The sequence below is a fragment of the Chiloscyllium plagiosum genome, unplaced genomic scaffold (genome assembly GCF_037043375.1).
Source record: "Chiloscyllium plagiosum isolate Xiang-an unplaced genomic scaffold, Cpla_swu_hap1 HiC_scaffold_21, whole genome shotgun sequence".
NCBI classification, from domain to species: Eukaryota; Metazoa; Chordata; class Chondrichthyes; order Orectolobiformes; family Hemiscylliidae; genus Chiloscyllium; species Chiloscyllium plagiosum.
In genome coordinates this window covers 16,427,985-16,450,045 of record NW_028270159.1, presented here as the reverse complement: position 1 = coordinate 16,450,045, position 22,061 = coordinate 16,427,985, and the positions used below count along the sequence as shown (strand labels likewise).

The window sequence follows — 22,061 nt, the reverse complement described above, 5'->3', positions numbered from 1 at the left end:
GCTAGTTGGTCGACCAGAGATTATATTTAGGTAAAGTCAGTTAGACAACGAGAACAGTAATTATTGTAATGCTTCTTGGATGTCAGGAATGGCAGAGCAGGCTCAAGGGGCTGAACAGCCTACTCCTGTTCCTATTCCTTATGGTTTTACACTTGTTCAAAGGTTCTACAGTTAGTGCACATATCCATACAGTGTGTCTAGAATGCAAATGATGAGGGCTGACAAGAAAGATTGTCATTTTTAGGTCACAGTTTGAAGAATTGCTCCGTTCCTAGTTGAAAATGTTTCCCTATTTGGAGCAGGCCTCATTTCCTGCAAATATATGGCAATGTATTGTATTCTATGCTTCTATGGCTATGGTATGGATTCTATGGTAATGTATGTATTATGCAAATATATGTTATTTGCAGTTTACTAACAATAATGAATGTATGAATCAATCCTCAAAGCACTAATGGAAATTCAGAATGCATTACAAAATACAGTGTCTTCAAGACAAGAGATTTGCTTAATAAGTAACCATTATCTGACTAGCTTCTATGCAAAGTGGTTTTCCAGCTTATAATTTTCTTGGGTTGGATTTTTAGCCTCTGCTGGGGCAAAGATTGGAGATGGACAGGAACTGAAAATGGCACCTCCAGCAAATGTCTAAATTTCTAAACTTCATACTGGGGATGACAAGGTAATCTGTCCACAGCTGGCATGTAGCTGTTTAAACTAATTAACAGCTACGTAAGAGCCATGAATGATGACTATGACAAATGTGAAAGCAGCAGACGAGAGCACCAGGGCTCCAGAGGCTAAGGTATATGCCACCTTGTAAAAATAGTTTCCTGGCCACAATTGTCACTTACCTGTAAAGGACATTATTATTCTAAATTTATAGAAGTCTTGAGACAAAGTGACTTCTTTTTGAAGTACCCTTTTCCTCAATTACATGCCATGCCTTTCTGCTACTGTTTTCAAGCTAGACGAATCTGATTGGCCATCCAGCTCTGGAACCCACCAGCTGTCCTGAATTGAACAGTACCCTTTAGCCACTAGTTGCCCATTCTTTCTTTTGAAAAGAACTCATTGAATAACTGTTTTCACATAGTGCTTTTCTTGAGCGCAATGGCAGGTTCAGAAGCCTGCGGGGAAAATCAAACCAGTAGACTGTTAGCATTTTGAATATTACAACAGCACTCAAGCCATTTGCTATGATCTGTTAATCCAGTCACATTGCTAATTCTTAAAAGACATGGGTTCACACTGCATTCCAGTGATTTGATTACATAATGTAACTTGACACTTCAACGTAGGATGGTTGATATGTTGACCAACCAGTATGCTACATTTCAGAGTGGGGTTTTTTGAATGAAACTTTAAACTGAGATCCTTCCTTCTTTCAGAGGTGAACCTTGGTACGCTTGAAGGGGATTGGGAGAATTTTGTGTTACCCAATATGTATGATAGATAATTTCCCTTAGCTAGTAGGTTACTTGTGTCAATGTTGTAGGGTATTGCTTTATCAAGTTAAGTGCAGCACTTGTCTGCATTACATGCGGACTACACTTGCAAGGTTAATAATTAGTTCACTACAGAATACCATGGGATATCTTGAAGTCATGAAAAGTGCTTTCTTTCTTGGTTAATTTATTGACTATTCATCTGTTCATAACCATATTTGGAATTAAAATTCCCTTTAATAAATGAGAAGATATTGTGATTACTGGTTTTATTTTCTGATTTTTCCTTAATTAGGTGCGCTGCCCACAAGTGCAAGAAGTTTGTGATCTTGTTAAACGTAACATGATTGGCGATAGATCATATATCAGAATTCTTGAATATTGTGACCTTAAAAAGTCATTTTCAAAAATTTACAACAACACAGATGTCATTGGAGAGGTACAATAATATTTTACCTGAATTTTAAATTAGTTTGATGTTTTTATGTTTGATCTCTAATTGACTGTTATGCTTATATTTCTCTTACTGTGTTAAGAACATACAGGAGCAGGAATATACCATTCAATCCCTCAAACCTGCTCTTCTAGTCAAATGGATTATGACTGATCTGCCCTAGGCTTCAACTCCTCTTATGCCATATATTCATAGCCCTTAACTGCTTGATATTTCAAAAGTCTATTGATCTCCTCTTTAAGTACTTTGTTCTAGCCTTCACAACTGTCTGACTTGGAGAATTTTGGACAATCACTATCCTTTGTATCTCAGTTTTAAATGAATGTCCCCTCAATCTTTGACTATATTCTTGCTCAAGGTTTCCCCAACTTGTGGGAACATCTCAGCATATACCCTGTCAGGCCCCCTAAGAATATTGTAAGTTTCAAGAAGGTCACTTCTCATTTTTCTAAACTCTAATGCATAAAAATCTAACTTGTTTCCATTCATTAGTTTAAATCTGTTTCTACAACCCTAGTTATATGATTCAGAGGGACACTGGTCTGAGCATTGGTCCATTGGTACGGGCTCCATTGGAACTATGCTGTCTTTCCCCAGTACGGTAGCCAATGCCCCACAAGTTGGAATCTATTTCACCCACATGAATTTTCAACTCTCACATTTACCCTTATAATCTAATTTACCCTATGCCAATTTGCCCTTGATTTAGGTGATAATATGGAGATTATTAACTTTTGTGTTTCTGCACCCAATCCCTCAGCGAACTTTCTTTCCCAGACTGCATATGTTGTTAGTACCTACGTAGACCATGACATATCATGAGAGGCATAGATAAGATGAATAGCCAAGGTCTTTTCTCCAGGGTGGGGGAAGCCCAAAACTGGAGGGCATAAGTTTAAAGTGAAAGGGGAATGATTTAAAAGGGACCTAAGCTTTTTCACGCAGAGATGGTGCATGTATGGAATGGACTGCCAGAGGAAGTGGTGGAGACTGGTATAATTACAATGTTTAAATTGCATCTGAATGGATATATGAATAGGAAGGGTTTAGAGGGACATAGGCCAAGTGGGACTAGATTAGGTTAGGATATTTGGTCAGCATGGATGAGTTGGACCGAAAAGTCTGTTTCCATGCTGTACAGCTCTGACTATGACTCTTTGGCAACTGGATCCTTCCCCTCACACCTTGAGTTCCTTTCCAGCACAGAAGAGATGTTTTGAAGTTTAGCACCAGGTAGGAAAGAGGGTCATCAAAACTCTGTGTCTTTGCTGCAGAAAAGATTATCTGTTTCCCTAAATATGTTTTCCCATATTATTACTCTATTTCTCTGCCTGCTCCCCCTTCACCATTTTCATGGTGCACTGGTCAGTTTGTTCACCTTGCCTGCAATCTGTGCCCTCATCCATACTGGAAGCACGAACCTTCTACCTACTGGAAATAGCCATCAGCTGAGGCTGCGCATAGTTAAATTCTGGATCCCAGTACCCGCCTTAGTTGCAGTCATAGCCTCCTGTCTCTGACCACAGACTAAGTTTGATGTATTTAACCTAAGGAATATAATTGCCTCCTGAAACAGTACCCAAGTACCTCTGACCATTCCTGATATGTCAGTGTCCACACCTCAGACTTTGGCTCATCAACTTTGAGCCAATGTTCCTCAAATAAGCAGAACTTGCTGTAGTTGTGGTCATCATGGGTCGCACCAGCATCCACCCAGTCCCACAGTTGCTTTCACATCATCCACCTAGCTATCTCTTCTATTTAATTAATTAATTTTGATGTGAAAAGTTTTAAAAGTGAATTTCTTACCTGTATAGCTGCATTGTCTCTCCTAATTTAAATCACTTTGCCAATCAAAATAGACTCAGAAGAGGTAACCTATCTATTTTCCTGTGATGTTATAGTTTGGCTGTCACCGGTAGAAACAGGGAGAAGTAGCTTTCTGTCACCAGTTTTTACTTCCTTTCATTTCAACCCTACTTGTATTAAGTCTACTTTTCTCTTTCTGAAGGTGTCATACCTGTACTTACACATTGTTTGAGAAGGTGCTGGATTTTTCTTCCTTGCTCCTTTAACCATAATCCAGGTTCCCCTCTCTTCTACTTAATTAGGTGTTGATCATTGTCTCCATGTCTTCCTCCTGCTTTTCAAGTTGTGATCTCGTTGATCTACTGAAATCTTTACGTGCAATTAGCTCATGTTAAGTGATGTGATGCATGTAATTCATTGACCAGGAAGTCAAGAGTCTGTATAACATTCGCAACAAAATAAAATTTACTCAAGGTTAAACTGTGATAGCTTGCTTTTTCAGAATCCGTGCTGACAACTCTTCGTTATATCTTCTGTTTCTACATTAGTTACATCTTTTGAAGAAGAATTCCATTATCTTTCCTACCACCACTTTAAGTCTTAATATTCACTGGACATATTCTAACTTATTTTAATAGGAATCACATTAGATTTCTGCAAATTCTCAGATATTGTTCACTTTTCTAATAACTTTTTTATCCATAATTTTTAACGTGTGCAGATCTAACCCATCCGGTCAAACGCTTTTATCCTACATGAACTAGTTTATTAATGATCTCTTCACACACACACTGCCCCCTCGCCTCACCCCTTTCTATTTGTATCTTCTTTGATTTTTTTTGCTGTCATGTTACTTTAAACAAGCAGACAAAGAGCCATCCCTCAAAAATCTGTCAATATTAATGTAATATACTTGCAATCCTTATTAATTACCTGGCACTTAAAATTCTCCTTCTGACTTTTGAATTTTGTGTCTGTTTTCTGGATTTTCTATCACATGATACGCATAATACTGTGTCTTGCACATGAAATGGATGCTCCTGGTTTGCCTTGTTTTTTCAATGGACCATCAAATCTTATCTAATCCATGGAAACGGAAAGTAAATATGTCTATTACCATGAATATCTTTGAAGAGGAGAAAACAATAACCTCATTTAATGCATAATTCGTGAAATTAAAATAAGTTATTCCTCAAAAATACATTGTAGATTTATAACTTGCTCTCGGTTTAATTGTGTGCACATATGACGAGAGATTTGTAATAAATATATTTATTGTAATGTGAATGAAGAACACATTAAAAGAATTAGAGAATTGAATTCATTCTTATTTGACTAAATGAGTCATCAGATTCAATTTTTGAAATTCAAGCGCGATCTTAAAATGAATCTTGCTTTGAAAACAATTAGATATTGAATTGATTAAGAGAATTTATTCAGCTTCTTATGGCTCTCTTCTTTGTTGGATTCACAGTTGTATTTTTCCCTAAATATTGAACTTTATTCAATCCTCTTCCAAATAAAGAGCCCAGTATAGCTGCCAGTATGAATTCTTGTTATTCCTTTTGTTGTGCATTACAGGGGTTTAATTGACCTAAGAGTGTAAAGCATTTTCTCTTTTGGTTTCAGATTCCAGCATCCGCAGTAATTTGCTTTTAAACAATAAATTGGGTGCTGATTCACTATAGGGCTGATGTCCTTTCTAACTGCAATTGTAAACCACTTTTACAATTGCAGTTAGAAAGGACATCTATCAAGATCTATCAAGAATCAGTGTGGAAAGAGTCTAGGATCATTTGTCACATATCCACTGAAAATTCATGAATTTGATTGATCATATTGGAATTGTCTCAGCATAGTATTCTTTACTTGTATTCTGTCAAACTTTGCTTCCTGTACATTTGCTTTCAAAATTAGTGTTTGCAGAGACTGAAAAATTAACATTATCGATATATTTAATAAAATAGTAATAGAAACTCTTGACTGATTTTTTTTTAAAATTGGAATGATAATTTACCTAAACCTATGGAAACATAGTGCAGTTTGATGATCTGTTTTAATGATGAAGACATTTTATATATGTTGGTGTTACATAACTTGCAAAATTTATATTTTTGTAGATTTTACTGCCTTCATTTGGAAAATTACAAACTTTTGACGTGAAACTTCAAAACTGTTCTCTCATCCCAAGATTTGCAGTCAATTCCATAAATAAAAGCGCCCTTCTTCCTAAAATCTCAGTGATCGTTACACATGCAAAATCACACAAAACCAAGTGTACTGATGTAGTCGTACACCACTACCCATTCCGGTTTTTTTTCCATAATTCATGGAACCCATTTGTTGAGGAAACAATCTTAGAGTGTACTGAACTGGCCTGTACTTCTGAGGTAAGTCACTGTTCCGCAGTGTAACAATTTTATTGATTTACTCAAGTATTTTAACAATACCAGCTGTTTGAAATTTTAGGTACTGCTTTATCCGGATTTGGCTATATCTTTAAATTTCTGCTTGTGATGTCACAAATATCTTACTTTTTAAATTATGTCATATTTATAAAATTGGTTAAGGGAAGGCTTGGCATAAAAGTTTTGAAAATAGGATTATAACAAAATCAGAAATTGTTGACAAAACTCAGCAGTATCCCTGGAGAGAAAGCAGTGTTAAAATTTTGTGACCAGTGACCCTTCTTCAGAATAGTTCTGAAACACTAACTATGCTTTCTGTCCACAGATACTGCCTGACTGGATGAGTTTATCCAGCAATTTCTGATTTTCAGTGTCTGCAGTTCTTTGGAATTCTTTTATTTTGGAATAGGAATGTATTTCAAAAACAAAATGAAAAAAATCTTGTGAAATGATGTCAGTATTTTTGCTTTGACAATTCCTTCTGGCATTTATATATTTTTAAAAAAGACAATTTATTTGAAGCAGAAGAGTATTACTCCAAATGTAGTTACTCAGCTGCTGTTTTTCAATAGTATAAAAGAATATTAAAATTGTATATTTGAGCAATTAGGAAATTTGAGTGAAGAAATTAGTATTACAGTGGGCGTAAAATAAACCCCAAGATCTTGTTTGGTCTTAGGGTTATGATAAACTTGTATCACTCTCTCTGAGTTCATCCAAATAATATTTGTTCTGTTGTTATTCCTAGTCTTGCTTTGATATAAGAAGGATACATAAAACGTTGAAAATTGACAACCATAGTCCTCTGCATCCTAGTAAGTTCAGTTTTCTATTGAAGCACAAAAATATTTGATTGTGGAAGTGTTTATAATTAAACTGTTTAATTTTGAAATGTACTTTCATTATGCTTTTCATTTTTACTTTGAACAATATCATTACTTGTTTGAAGTTATGTAACAAAAGGTAAAGAAGTGAAGACAAATGAATAGGAATGAGAAATAAAGCATAAAAGAACAGTAGGATTTATTTTGAATCTTGTTGAGTCTGTTGGACAGATCTTTCTTTTGATGAGTTTAGAACAGATTTTATTGTACTTATAAAACAAAACTGAAAAGTGTTTGACACTCAAAGGACATACGGTTTAGGAATTAGCAATGCAACATTAGCAGTTGGGGGTCCCCTTATGAGACTGATGTTAAGATGTACTGAAAATGGATTTATTTTCTGCAATATAATAGCTCAGATCAGACAAATGCACTAGTATTCAAGCTCCACTATTCTACAAGTTGTACTAAAAGTGTCTTGGTTCTATTTTGTCACCACACACGTCAATTTGTTTATTTCAATTACTGTAATATAGAACAAGAGAATTTTACCAGATTTCTTGAATAAATTTAAAAGTAACTTGTTTAAAGAATATGCGTTTTAATAAAAAAGTGGCAAAGCTGATTGGGAACTAAGCTACTATTCAGAATTAAACTATATCCCCTTAATCCCAAGCATACACATTCGTACATGACAAAATACAACACAGCTCTGCAGTGATTACTTGGATTTTTAAACTTGATAAATTTGCAATGAACAAACACTGCTCTTTAGAAGTGTTTTCAAATGTCTGAATCATAGTAGGAGATTGTTTTGGCACATTCATATACTAAATCTGTTTCATTCCTAATGCGAAAAATCATTTTCATTGCTCGTTTCTCTACTCTCCCAAGAACAAATATATCCTTCCTTTTATGTGGTGATCAGATATACAAGCAGTAAATAAAAGCTTAAAGTTCAACTACTTTAAGTGGAACATTACACAGAACTTCACAGATGGTCTAGCAAGGAAGATGCATTGCCCTGAATATTATTAAACCATAGATAATATTAATCAGTAGGTTGAACTTTTTGATTCCTTTTGAACTTGCCAGTCTCAACCAGACCAGATAGATGGTGCATAATCTAATTAACATCCGTGATCTTGAGATATAGGGCATGAAACAAATCATTGTTCTTCGTCTCAATCACTTTTCAATAATCTTTGTCAGACCATGCATGACTGTGGATTTTGTGTAGACACATTGGACTCATATGATCTCTGCTCTGGTTATTCTGCTTATGCATTATATAGGTTCTCACATAAAACAATATCTTTGGTCAATAATTAGTAATGGCCAGTAATTTTGTTTGGCCAGCTAAATTTGTTTGTGAACTTGTGGTCCAGAAATCTTCAGCTACAGTCCTCAGTTAAGCTCTCTGAGATGTGGTGAGGAGTTGTGATGCTTGGGTAGGTGAATGGACAGGACCTGAGTTGAGCCATATGTGAACTTCTTGTCAGTAATGACTGCATCATTTTAAGCGTTTTAAAAATAACTTGGATCTTGAGTGACCAGAATCACTGGTTAAGCTGTTTATAAATCAAGTCACACTCAGTGACATACTCTGGGCATGTGAATATTGTTGTTCCTGCAACTTCACAGCTCATTATGTGGCATCTGCTTGTTTCAGATGTTTGTTAGCATGACCCGAAAACGATTGTGATGGACGGATTACAGGTCCAAATCCGACAATAATAAATCTAACATTTTTATTCTAATCTAGTATAGTTTTTGCTTATTTCACTTACTTGAAACAGTCTGTACTCAATTTGGGCTGAAAATGTGTTGCTGGAAAAGCGCAGCAGGTCAGGCAGCATCCAGGGAACAGGAGAATCGACGTTTTGGGCATAAGCCCTTCTTCAGGAAACTCAATTTGGACCTTACTGTCTTCTCACAAGATGGGGACTAGTAAATAAAACAAGATTTATGGACAATTTGTCATTACTTAGATAAAATATTGAGAATTTGGAAAAGAAATTGGTCTTACGGTCTTTGGAGTCCACTCAGCTGTGCACTGAGATGGCGAATAATCTTCTTTTTCAGTACCATTTTACTGCACTTTCTCTGTAACCTTTGATGTTTTGACTGTATAGAATCTATTAATCTCTGTTTTGAACCAATTCAACTACCACCCTCAGAGATAGAAAATTCTAAAGATTCACCACACTTTGAGGAAAGAAATTTCTCTTCATCTCAGTCTCAAATTGGGTCTGTCCTTTTTACTGAGACTGTGTCCTTGGTTCTAGGTCATGTTAGCCAAGAAAAACTTCCTCCTACATCTATCCTCTTATCCCTTTATTATTTATTGTTATCACTTGTATCTGAGTACAATGAAAAGTTGTGCTTTGCGAGCAGTACAGACAGATCATAACATATAAGGCAAAAAGGAATTGCACAAAAGCAAGATCAACATTAGATTTGAAATTAGAGAAATCCATTCAGCAGTCAAATAACAGCAGGGATGAAGTTGTTCTTGAACCTGTTAATATGTGTGTTCAAGCTTCTGTATCTTCTGCCCGAGAGGCAGGAGATTTAGATAATATGTAAGAAAAGCCTTTTCACCCAGGGGTGGTGGGAATCCAGAACTTCCTGCCTGTAAAGGTGGTAGAGGCAGAAATCCTCAACATTTAAAAACTATCTAGATGTGTACTTGTGATGGCAAAGCATTCAAGGCTACGGCTAAGTGCTGTAAAATGGGAGTTGAATAGTTAGGTGCTTGTTCTTAAATGATTAAAAATCATGCAACACCAGGTTATTGTTCAAAAGATTTATTTTGAAGCACTAGCTTTCAGAATACTGCTCCTTCATTGGGTGATTGTGGTGGAGCAGAGCTTCGAAAGGTAGTGCTTCCAAATAAACCTGTTGGACTATAGCCTGGTGTTGTGTGATTTTTAACTTTGTCCACCCCAGTCCAACACTGGCTCCTCCACATCATGTTCTTAACTGGCGCAGACCTGATGGGACAAAGGGCTTTTTCCTGTGATGTAGATCTTTGACTCTATGACTTTTACATCTCTCATGAATCCCTTGAGTTGGAACCCTTCTCTAACATTCCAATCAACTACCCTTTTCCTTTTTATACATTAAAAATTTTGTTATTAAACCCTGGTTTGCAACTAGAAGTGCCGACTTAAGGCATGCCCCTATTCTTGCCCACAATCACTAGTGTCGTTTCTCATTAACTCTGTGGCCATGATCTGTCTCTGACTTTGCCATGCAGTGATTTTCACTCCAATCTCACACAAACTGTTGATCCAACCAAAGGTGATTCTGGCCTACTGGTTCTGTAATGGGGTTATTCTACCTGATAGTTTGTAGCGCTGCATGCTGTTGCTTTGTTTCATCTTGCAGTCTACAAGTTTGTCTTGTTTCACTCAGCTACCTCTAGTCATCCAGCCAGTATGGTCTGTATGTGGCAAATAAAGGTACTCGCCCACTTCTTGTGTGTGCTTCTCTCGTTTCCTGGCTACTGACAGATTATCCTGCTAATTAGGCCAATTGTTGTTGTATTTTAAAATGATACTGCAAATAGAGTGAATGCTGGCTTAAACAAGACAACAGATCTATTCTACAAATATGGTCAGGGCAACAGCATTCAGACTGCATCTCCAATCATAATTTGATTTACGTATTTGTTCAATTTTCAATTACATCAGTTACGTGGATTTCCCGGTCATCTTCAGATTACAAGATATGCACTAGAATTGCAGTATTTCACATTACTGTGCAAAGGTCCAAACAGGTCTCCAGTTCACACTGTGTAAAACTAAGCAATCTCTCCCCACCAGTGTGTATTCTCTAGTGCTGGGCTCCTATATGGTACTAATCAGGTGCCAGACAGTTACACAGCAATGGTGTCTTTTGTGTTTTAAAACAATCCCTCACCCCAACCAGCATGGCAATCATCTCATCCAGCACTAACTGATTGATTGATTGTTTTGGTTTTACAATACCATTGTTGGAATTTCTTTGAAAATGTTGGTAACAAATTTGATAAAGGAGAGCAGATGGTTGAAGGGTACTTACTTCTTCAGAAGGCTTTTGATAAATTACCCTTCAGGAGGTTGGTTACTAAAAAAAAAGTACTGCATGGTTTAATGATTGGCTAACAGACAGAAAACAAGGAATGGAAATAAACAGTTCATTCTCATATTAGAAGGCTATGACTAGAGGATTACCAAAAGGATCAGTACATGGGCCCAAGCTGTTCACAATATAATGGTGGGAACCAAGTATATTATTTCAAAATTTGTTGATGATATAAAACTAAGTGTGAAGATCCATGGTTGTGGTCCATGTAGGTACCAACGACATAGCAGAATCTCTGTCCTAGTTTTATCTGTGGGCGTATGAACAGCTAGAAACTAAATTAAAAAGAACCAAAAAGGTGATAATCTCTGGACTACTACCTGGGGTGGGGTGGGGGGGGGGGGGGGGGGGGTTTAGTGGGGGAGGTGGGGTGGAGGGGGAGGTTGGGTGGAGGGTTCACTTATAGGGGAAATTAGAAAACCTGAATTAAAGGAGGAGATAAGAGTGTAGAAGTCAGGAGAGGTTATTAAAATCTTCAGCACAGACACCGATAAGACAGAGTGTTTGGAAAGGATTAGCAATCAAACTTCAAGCACATTGGACCACAAATGACAACGAGAAGAGGGCCGGTTAATACAGGACTGAAGGTGCGCTATCTGAATGTAAAATATATGAGGAATATGGTAAATGAGTTTGTGGCACAAATCAAAATTGGCAGGTATGATGTGGGCATCACTGAGATTGCAGGAAAAGAAATTTGTGGAATGTCTATGAAATAGCTTTTTGGAGTAGCTTGTGGTGGTTCCACTATGGAACAAGCAATAATGGATTTAGTGTTGTGCAACGAAGCAGATTTGATAAGGGATCTTAAGGTGAAGCAATCTTTTAGGAGGCAGTTATCATAATATGATCGAATTTGCTTTGCAATTTGAGAGGGAGAAGATCGAATCAGAGGCAATTGTTTTACAGCTGAATAAAGGCAATTACAGAGGCATGGGCTGGGTAGAATTGACTGGGAGAGGACCCTGGCAGGAAAGACAGTGGAACAGCAATGGCAGGAGTTTCTGGGAATAATTCGGCTGACACTGCAGAGATTCATCCTGAGGAAAAAGAAGCATGGTACAGGGAGGGTGAGGCACCATGGCTGACTGGGGAAGTCAGGGATAGCATAAAAACAAAAAAGAAAGCATATAATATGGCAAAGAGTAGTAGGAAACACAGAGGATTGGAAAGCTTACAAAGACCCACCGAGACTTCTGAATACTTAGAAGCGTATGTAAAATAGGGTAAAGTCAGCATGGTTTAATCAAGGGGAGGTCATGCCTGACAAATCTGCTAGAATTCTTGGTGGAAGTAATGAGCAGGTTAAACCAAGGAGAGCCAATGGATGTTATCTACCTGGACTTCAAGAAGGCTTTTGACAAGGTGCTGCACAGGAGGCTTCTGAGTAACGTAAGGGCCTATGGTGTTAGAGGCAAGGTGCTAGCATGGATAGAAGCTTGGCTGTCTGGCAGAAAGCAGAGTGTGGGGATAAAATGGTCCTTCTCAGGCTGGTGGTCAGTGACAAGTGGTGTTCCGCAAGGCTCAGGGTTGGGACCACAAATTTTCCCTTATTACATTATTGATCTAGATGAAGGAACTTATTCTTGCTAAGTTTGCAGATGATGCAAAGATAGGTAGAGAGATGAGTAGAATTGAGGGGAGGCTGCAGAAGGATTTTGACAGGTTATGATAGTGGACAAAGAAGTGGCAAATGGAGTACTACATGAGAAAGTGTGAGGTCATGAACCTTGGTAGGAAGAATAAAGGCATGGACTATTTTCTAAATGGGGAGAAAATTCAGAAGTCTGAAGTGCAACGAGACTTGGGAGTTCTAGTCCAGGATTCTCTCGAGGTAAACTTTCAGGTTGAATCAGTAGTTAGGAAGGCAAATGTAATAATGGCATTTATTTTGAGAGGACTTGAATACAAATATATGTACTTTTGAGGCTCTTTTGATCAGATCACATTTGGAGTGTTGTGCGCAGTTTTGGATCCCATATCTCAGGAAAGATGTATTGGCGCTGGAGTGTGTTCAGGGTATGTTCACAAGAATGGTCCCAGGAATATAAAGTTTTAACATAAGAGGTCTCTCGGTCTATACTTGATGGAGCTTAGGATGAGGGGCCAATCTAATTGAAACTCTCAGAATACTGAATGACCTGGACAGAGCAGATATTGGGACGATATTTCCATTGGTAGAAGAGACTAGGATACAAGGGCATAGCCTTAGAGTAAAGGAAAGACCTTTTAGATTGGAGATAAGGAGAAACCTTTTCAGCCAGAGAGTAGTGAATCAATGGAATTCGTTGCCACAGAAGGCTGTGGAGGCCAGGTCTTTGACTATATTTAAGACTGAGATAGATAGTTTCTTGAGTTTCAAGGGATCAAGGGTTATGGGGAGCAAGCAGGAGAATGGGGTTGAGAAACTTATCAGCCATGATTGAATGGTGGAACAGACTTGCTGAATTGAATGGCCTAATTTATGCTCCTATGTCTTATAGTCTTATGAATGTGCTGGAATCTGTACTAAAAACAAGAAATGTCAGAAATCACAGTGACTCAGGCAGCATTTGGGGGGAGACAGCAAGCTAACATTTCAAGACTCTTCATGAATAGAATGGAATGGAATAGAATAGAATAACCTTTAATGTCATGTGTACTCAAGTATGGAAGTACATGGGTACAGTGAAAAGTTTACAATGTCACCCCACATGGTGCCATCTTAGGTACAAAGTACCAAGGTACAGATCTTAGATACAGAACAGAGAAATGATGGAAAAAAAGGAAAATAATTTACATTGCTTAGTTATTCATAGTATAAGTTAGAAAAATGATCTAATGCATTGGGGAAAACATCAAACAGGGATCGAAGCTGACATGCTCTGCAGATTAAGTGAATGAAATCTGAGAATGACAGAACAATAGTGTGTCCAATTGCCAAACTGCAAAGAACAGATGGTCCCACTGGAGGGGAAAGAGGACATGGTGACACAATACAACAAGTAACTAAAAGAAAAGGAGGAAATGGGAGCAAGTTCACAATTTGTAGGTGTTGAACACAATATTAAGTCCAGAAGGTTGTAAAGTGCCTAGTCTGAAGATGAGATGTTGTTCCTTCAGTTTGCAATGTGATTCACTCAAGCTTTGCAGCACGCCAAGGACAGACAAGTAGTCATGAGAGCAGGATGCTGTATTAAAATGACCAGCTACAGGAAGGTTGGGATCATGCTTGCGGATGGGCTGGAGGTGTTCCGCAAAGTGGTCACCCAGTCCGTGTTTGGCTTTTCCAATTTAAAGTAAGCCACATTGGATATAGTGAATGCAGTACACCAGATTGGAGGAGGTACAGGTGAAATGCTGCTTCACCTGAAAAGACTGTTACGGCCCTTGGATGGTGAGCAGGGAAGAGATGAAAGGACAGGTGTTGCACCTTCTGTGGTCTCTTGGAAAGGAGGGGTGATGTTGGTGGTCATCGAGGAATGGATTAGAGTGTCTTAGAGGAAACGATCCCTGCAAAATGCAATCGGGGGAGCGAAGGAAAGATGTGTTTGGTGGTGTTCTGCTGGAGTTGTCTGGAATGGCAGAGGATGATCCATTGAATGTGGAGGCTAGTGAAATGAAAAGTGAAGTCCCAATCACAATGTTGTGAGCAATGGGAAGGGGTAAAGAATGAAGCACTGGTGATAGGTCAGATGTGGTTAAGGCCCTAACAACCACAGTGTGCAGGACATCACAGTTATGGAAGAAGGGAACCATGTCAGTAGCGCTCTTTTGGAAGGTGGCAACATTTGGACAGGGTTAATGAATGGAAGCCACGATTTGGAGGAGCTGGTGTTGATCTGAGGTGGACAAAGTTAAAAATCATCGAGGAGAAAGTGAGAACTGCAGATGCAGGAGATCAGCCCTTCCTGAAGAAGGGCTTATGCCCGAAACGTTGATTCTCCTGTTCCTTGGATGCTGCCTGACCTGCTGCGCTTTTCCAGCAACACATTTTCAGCAAAGTTAAAAATCACACATCAGGTTATAGTCCAACAGGTTTATTTGGAGGCACTAGCTTTCAAAGCGGTGCTTCTTCGTCAGGTGATTGGACTACAACCTGGTGTTTAATTTTTAACTTAATGAATGGACTACATCATGGCAGATAGAATCTAATGTGAAAAAGTGTGAGCTTATTCACTTTGGTAAAAGAAACAGACATACAGAGTATGTCTTAAATGGTAAGAGGTTGGAAAATGTAGTTGGAATGGAACCTAGGAGTCTTTGTTGATTAACTGAAAACTAACATGCAGGGGCAGCAAATATGAGGAAGGTGAATGAATATTAGCCTTTATTGCAAAAGTATTGAGTACAAGAGTAGTGAAGTGTTGCTTCAGTTGTATAGGAGCTTGGTTAGACTAAACTTGTACTGGCCCTCAACCGTATCTGACCTATCAGTCATGATTCTGCCCTTACCCCTTCCCATCGCTCACAACATTGTGATTGGGTCCTCCTTGCCCTCACCTTTTGTCTCCCCAACTTCCACTTTAAAGGATCAACCTCTGCCATTTCAGTACCATATAAAGTTTTAAATTGCTTTGTCTCTGGAAAGATATCATTGCCATAGAGGGAGTGCCATAAAGGTTCACCAGACTTGATCTTGGGGTGGTGAGACTGTTCTATGAGGAGAGGTTGGACAAGCTGGATTTATATTCTCTTGGGTTTTGAAGAATGAGAGGTGATCTCATTGAATTTTACAAAATACTTGGGATGGACAGGATAGCTGCAGATAAAATGTTTCCCTGATTGGGGAGTCCTGAACCATGCAGCACAATTTAAAAATAAGGAAGATGTTATTTAGGTTTGAAATGAGGAAAATTTTATTTTTTACTCCGAAGATTGTGAATCTTTGGAATTCTGTACTATAGTGTGCTGTGGAAATGTAGTTTTAGATAATGCGTAAGGTAGAGATTGATTGATAGATTTCTGATTACCAAAGGCAAAAAAGGTAATGGGGATATGGTGGGTAAAAGGCATTGAAGTGTTCCACCAGTCATGATCATTTTGAATGGCAGAGCAGACTCAATTGGCTGAATGGCCTACTCTGTTCCCTTTTCACTTTGTCTAATGGAGTCTCCTTTAAATCTATCTTACACTATTAGTAGAAGTAAGGTATAGACTTCCAAACAGTAGCCACTCTGTGGGAAAGGCTATAAATCAACAAGTAATAGGAGCATGTAAAAAGAATAGAGCAATAATTATGGATGAATTTAATCTTCATGTTGATTGGGTTAATTAAACTGGAAATGTTAGTCAGTGCGTGTAGGATGATTAACTTTCCTCTTAATCTGATTCCAAAGCTAAATGATTTGATTAGAGTTTACATTACTGTTATCTTGTCCCCTTAGAATGGCTTCAGCTATAGGAATTTCTATGTTTATATTATACTTCAGTGAGGTTACCTTTTTTATTTTCCAATGTGCTGAAACCTATATTGTCTTGAATGCATACAGTATCTTTTACAGCCATTTCTTTCAACACATTGGGATGTAGATCATCTGATGCTGGAGTTTTGGGTACTTTAAATCCAATTGACTTCTCTTTCATTTCATTTTTTAAAACGAATTTTAACATTTGAGTTCCTCACTTTTTTAATATTAGTCTCTCGACTTTATTTCTGGGAGATTGTTAGGAATCTTATTCCCCATTATAAATTCTTCTGACTGCATTTGAAACGGGCCCGCATCTGTTTTTGCTTGTGCTTTCTACATACCTATAGAAGCCTTTAAGTGTTTTTCTTTATTTTTGTCATTAATCTACTTTCACTCTTTTTTCCTTTCTTATTTTTCTCTTGGTCCACCTTTGCAGAGTTCTAAACTGCTCGCATCTTCAGGCTGACCATTATTTTGACAACTTTATTAGATCAAACAAAGACATCTATACAATTCTTGATTTTTTTTAGCCATGGTTAGAACACATTCGTAGCTGAGTTTTGAAAGAATGCACTTTTGTTCAACTTAAGACCCTAGTTTCTGATTCGACTACCTAGTTTTTCTAATCCACTTTGTTTTGATCTTTAAGCTGATTCTGGAGTTGCTAGATTGGAATGAGTTAAATCTGCAGCACTAATTTGAATGGTCTGTTCTGGTTTTTGCCTTGTTAAAGCTGTAAAGGATCAGATTGAAACTTGGCAATTGTCTTCATGTTATTTGACAGCTTGCATCTCTCAGGTCCTTTCCAGTTCTTTCCCAGTAATTGCAGTTACCATGGTTATGAACTTGAAATGTCCCATCTTGACAAGGCCAGCTTGCTCTTGGGAAGGAGTGGGAAGCTGACCTTATTGGCAGTGTATCAAAATTTGGAATATATAATGGTTTAAAGAGAGAATGTGGAGGATTTAATTGTAAATTCCATATGGATAGCAGCCAATAAAAATAGTTATCAACAATGCGACAAGAACAAGAAAAGTTGAAGTTGGCAGTTTCATAATGTATGAGCAGTTGAGCTTCAGAGAAAAATGTTTCGTTGTGTTGTTTTTGGATGAAAAATATACAACGGGCTTTCCATTTTGTTATTTCTTGTATCCTTTCTTCCAACAGCCTTTTGAAACTTCGACCAAGTAGACTGCCTTCTCTGAGCAATTTTTCAACTTGGTTGGCTGGTCTGGAATTTTGACTAGATGTAGTATGTCATGAATTCAATTTGACCAATTTTAAATTTCATTCTACTGGTTGGGAGTATGATGTCAATAGATTACCTCTCCTGTACGAAGTAGACCAGAAACATTGCCAGGTTTTTCAGTTTTTTTGATCTTGTCCTCTTCTGAGACTCACATTAATACAATTAACAGCAATCAGAAGAAGTCATTGCCCTCCACTGCTGGGATTAGTCACTTTAGAACAGTCCAGTGATTTCTTGGATCTAATTGATTCCATATGACATTGGATGGGATTAAATTACAAATCCTCGTAGAGCTACATATATTTTATACAATTTTGTAAAAAGGTTGACTGCTTTGTTCTACTATATGAATGAAAATGTAATATTTACCAGCATTAAGAATTTACTCAAACACAAAATCTTAATTAGAACAAAAGGATTCTTGTCTTTATCTATATTTGCAAATTAATTGATATGAATATGAATTATTATTATTATTATTAGGATGTGGACCCCTCCAAAGGGGCCTCTTGGTTTCGAGATCAGTCAAAAGAATCAAGGGAGTGCGGTCTGTAGAAAGCAAGGTCATTAGTTTAGTTTAATAATGTAAGACGGCCTGATGCAATTCTGTCCAGCAACACAGAGGTTAAAGCTTCTGTGCTCCATGGTGAAATTGATATGAATTAATATGAATTGTTAATAATAATAATTATTATTATTCATATTAATGTGAACTTGCAATTCAAATAATTTTCTTGCTCTGGAAATATCTTCTCAAATATCTCCTCAATATTTTTCTTAAAGTCACTACCAAATTTTCTATTGTCTGGTTTATGAATAGATTTTACCTTATTTAACCATAATAGAGGAAACTTTATGTAATAATCAAGGGTGGAAATTGGAAAAATGCATTAAACAAATATGTCCATAGTTTTCATAGTTTATTAACTCGGTGTTTGTGATTATAAAATGCAAATTACCAACTGTCATTCATGATTTATCTAAGAAATGTTTGTGCCAAACATAATTTGTTCATTTTTCAGCCTGATATGTTGTACCTGCAATTGCAGAGGTCACACCCTTTAACATGAGGAATAGAAGAACAGATTTCTGAGAAATCTAAAGCAAATTTCAGAGAAATCGAAGACAAATTTCAGAGAATTGTAAAGTAATTTGCTCATGATAATAAATGATTTCAACTTCCCCAACATTAACTGGAATAATCATTCTGTGAAAGGTTTGAAGGGAGCAGAATTCAAAGTTTCATCCAGGATACCCTTTTAAGGCAGTACGAGATTAGGGATGGTCCTGGACTTATTTCAACCACTTGCCCAGTTTTGTTACCTAAAATTATCAATGGGTGAACATTTTGCAGGCAGCAATTATGACTCTGTTGGATTCAACATTGTTATGGAAAAGGATAAGATGGGCCTGAAATCAAAGTTCTCAACTTGTGTGATGGCTGATTTTTAAAAAGGTAAGATATGATTTGGCCAGAGTGGACTCAGAGCAGCTATTTTTCAAGTAAATTTGGCTTAGACCATTGAAGAAAATATGCAGAGTACTGAGCCAACATGTTTCAATATAAAAAAAAGGTGGGACCGTCAAATCCACTGAACCCTGGATATCAAGGGTTATACAGCGTTGGATTAAAAGAAAAAGTCATCCTTATGGCAGATATCACTGGGTCAAAACAGCAGAAGCCTGAGAGGAGTATAGAATGTGCAAGAGGTAATTTAAAAAGGCAATTTAAAAGGGAATATGAAAGGCTATTGGCAGGCAAAATTTAAGAAAAATCCTAATTTGTTTTACAGTTACATAAAGGGCGAAAGGATAATGAAGGAAAGAGTAGGGCACATTAGGACCACAGGATAGTGAATGGAGCCAGAGAATGTAGGTTGTGTACCAAATGAATACCTTTGGTTCGATGCTCATTAGTGAGAGAGACAATATGGGTGAAGAAGTTAGGGAGAACATCTGTGATACAATTAAAGAAAATCACATTGACGGGGGGAGATTTAATGGTCTGGCAGGTAGATGAATCTTCTGAGCCAATTGAAATGTATACCAGGTTGTTGAGTGAGGTGAGGAAGGAAATAACAGGGTTACTTGCAAACATTTCAATTCCTCTCTAGCCACAGGAGAGCTCCTGAAGGAATGGCGGACAGTCAGTATGGTACTGTTATTCAAGAAGTGAGCAAGAGTAAACCAAGAAATTACAAGCCAGTTCAATCTAAACTTGGTGATGGGAAGCTATTAGAAGCAATTCTGAGGGACATAATTAATTTTCATTTGAGAGGCAAGGATTAATTATGAACAGTTAGCATGCTTTTGTTAAGGGGACGTCATGTCTGACCAACTTGATTGAATTTCTTATGGAGGTGATCATATGTGTAGATGAGTGCAAAGATTTAGACTACTTGAACTTCAGCAAGGCTTTTGATTAGGGAGACATTGAAGACTGATAGCAAAGGAAAGAGTCTGCAGACACATCCCTCTCTGGCGGTTGTTGCCCTCTGATGCTACTGTTGTCTCCTCCCTGGGTATGGCCAACCCTGGCTCAGAGACACATACTCTGTCAAGACCACTGGTCTTATCTGGACCAGCTCCATGTCCTGAAGAACTATTCCAAATATTTAATCCAGTCTGATGTTGCTTCCGTTGATACCAACTTCATTACTATCACCTCAGGGGCTATCCATGACCACTAGTAGTCTCTTTCCTCTACCGGTACGATGAAATTGACGTGAATTTACTGACAGTGTTTGAGACCATTCCCATGGGTGAAGGAGAGATTAATGGCAGTCTTTCTTACTAATGCACAAGATTCACGTGATCCCGCTTTCTCTTCAGCCTAGTAGTCCACATTTGGCTGCTAAAAATAGCTTCTGGCTTTCACCTTTATTCGTACCATGCCAAGATGCCCTGAGTGCACTTGTTCCAGCACACTGACTCTTAAAGGGGGAGGAATAATAATTCTTATTCCCCACATTAACTCCCAACTTCTGGATGTAAGAGCGTAATTCTGGGAGGTTTCCTTGACTGGTCCTCTCTCTCGAGACTAAGTCTACCACTCGGCTCAAAATCAGGTTGTTCCACGTAGCGTTCTGCATCTGATTAGCTGACACCGGCACCTTTTGTATCCTAGGAAAAGTACATCATTTTCAAATTCCTGTTGGGAATGTATTTGCCAATTGTAGCAGCCTTGACAGGATATCTGCATTGCTGTGCTTCTCTGCCTGTCAGTATTTGATCTCATATGAGTAGGCTGACAGAAGAAGTACCCATCTCTGCATGTGTGCTACCGCTATTGACAGTACATCTGTTTATGGGCCAAAACTGGAGGTTTGAGGTTGATGGTCAGTCAGTAACGTGAAGTGCCTGCCATAAAGGAATTGAGTGAACTTTTTAATGTTGAATGCAGTGCTCAATCCTTCTTTTTTGACTTGAGCATAATTCTTAAACATAATTCTCATTAACCTTAAACACCAGGGACACATCAGGTAAGCTTCTCTTCTTTCTTACTTTCTGATAAGGGGACTAGCAGGGATGACAGTGCAGGGAGAGAAATGTTTCTCCTGCATAATGTTTGACGTGAGGGATGCCAGTAGTGTCCCATCAAGTACATCTGCAGGAAGCGCACCCAATTGTCACTCCTCCAAGACCACGTTAGGGAACTGGAGCGGGAGCTGAATGAACTTCGGATAATTTGGGAGGCAGAGGCTGTGATAGATAAGAATTTAAGGGAAGCAGTTACTCCTAGGCACGATGAAAGCTGGGTGACTGTTTTTTCCCCTTCAAACAGTCAGTGGAGGGATCCTCTGTGGTCATTCCCCTGAAAAATATGTATACCGTTTTGGGTCCTGTTGAGGGGGACAACTTACCAGGGGTATGCAGTGCGGTCTAGGTTTCTGGCATAGAGCCTGTCCTGATGCATAGAAGGGAAGGAGGGAAAGGCGCAGAGTGTTAGTCATTGGGGACAAACAGGATGGTCTTCACTTGAACCAGATGGGTATGACTATCCTGGGTGGGAAATTGCTGGTGCAATTCGGGTGGGTTTAAACTAGCTAAATGGGGGATGGGAACCTGAAGTGTAGTTGCAGTGCACAGGAGGATGAGAGTAGGGAGGCCAGGGACAGGATTTCATGGTCACAGGAATGTGCTGGTAGACAGCAAGTTGGTTTGAAGTGTGTCTACTTCAACGCCAGAAGTATCCAAAATAAGGTAGGTGAGCCTGCAGCATGGACAAGTACCTGGGACGTTGATGTTGTGGCCATTTCAGAGACATGGATAGAGCAGGGTTAGGAACGGATGTTGCAGGTCCCAGGGTTCAGATCATTCATTAAGAACAGGCAAAGTGGTAAAAGAG

The 22,061-nt window shown here is 38.3% G+C and overlaps 1 protein-coding gene across 3 annotated transcripts in view; it reads left to right on the top strand.

The window, feature by feature from the left end:
* Window positions 1-22,061, top strand: part of LOC122564914 (transforming growth factor beta receptor type 3-like) — a 125,335-nt gene that overhangs the window by 80,055 nt on the left and 23,219 nt on the right. For all 3 annotated transcript variants that reach the window (XM_043720382.2, XM_043720379.2, XM_043720380.2), the window contains exons 13-15: window positions 1,744-1,887; window positions 5,832-6,101; window positions 6,868-6,934. In XM_043720382.2, the coding sequence (XP_043576317.1) occupies window positions 1,744-1,887; window positions 5,832-6,101; window positions 6,868-6,934 (481 nt within the window). The remainder of the gene's footprint in view (window positions 1-1,743; window positions 1,888-5,831; window positions 6,102-6,867; window positions 6,935-22,061) is intronic.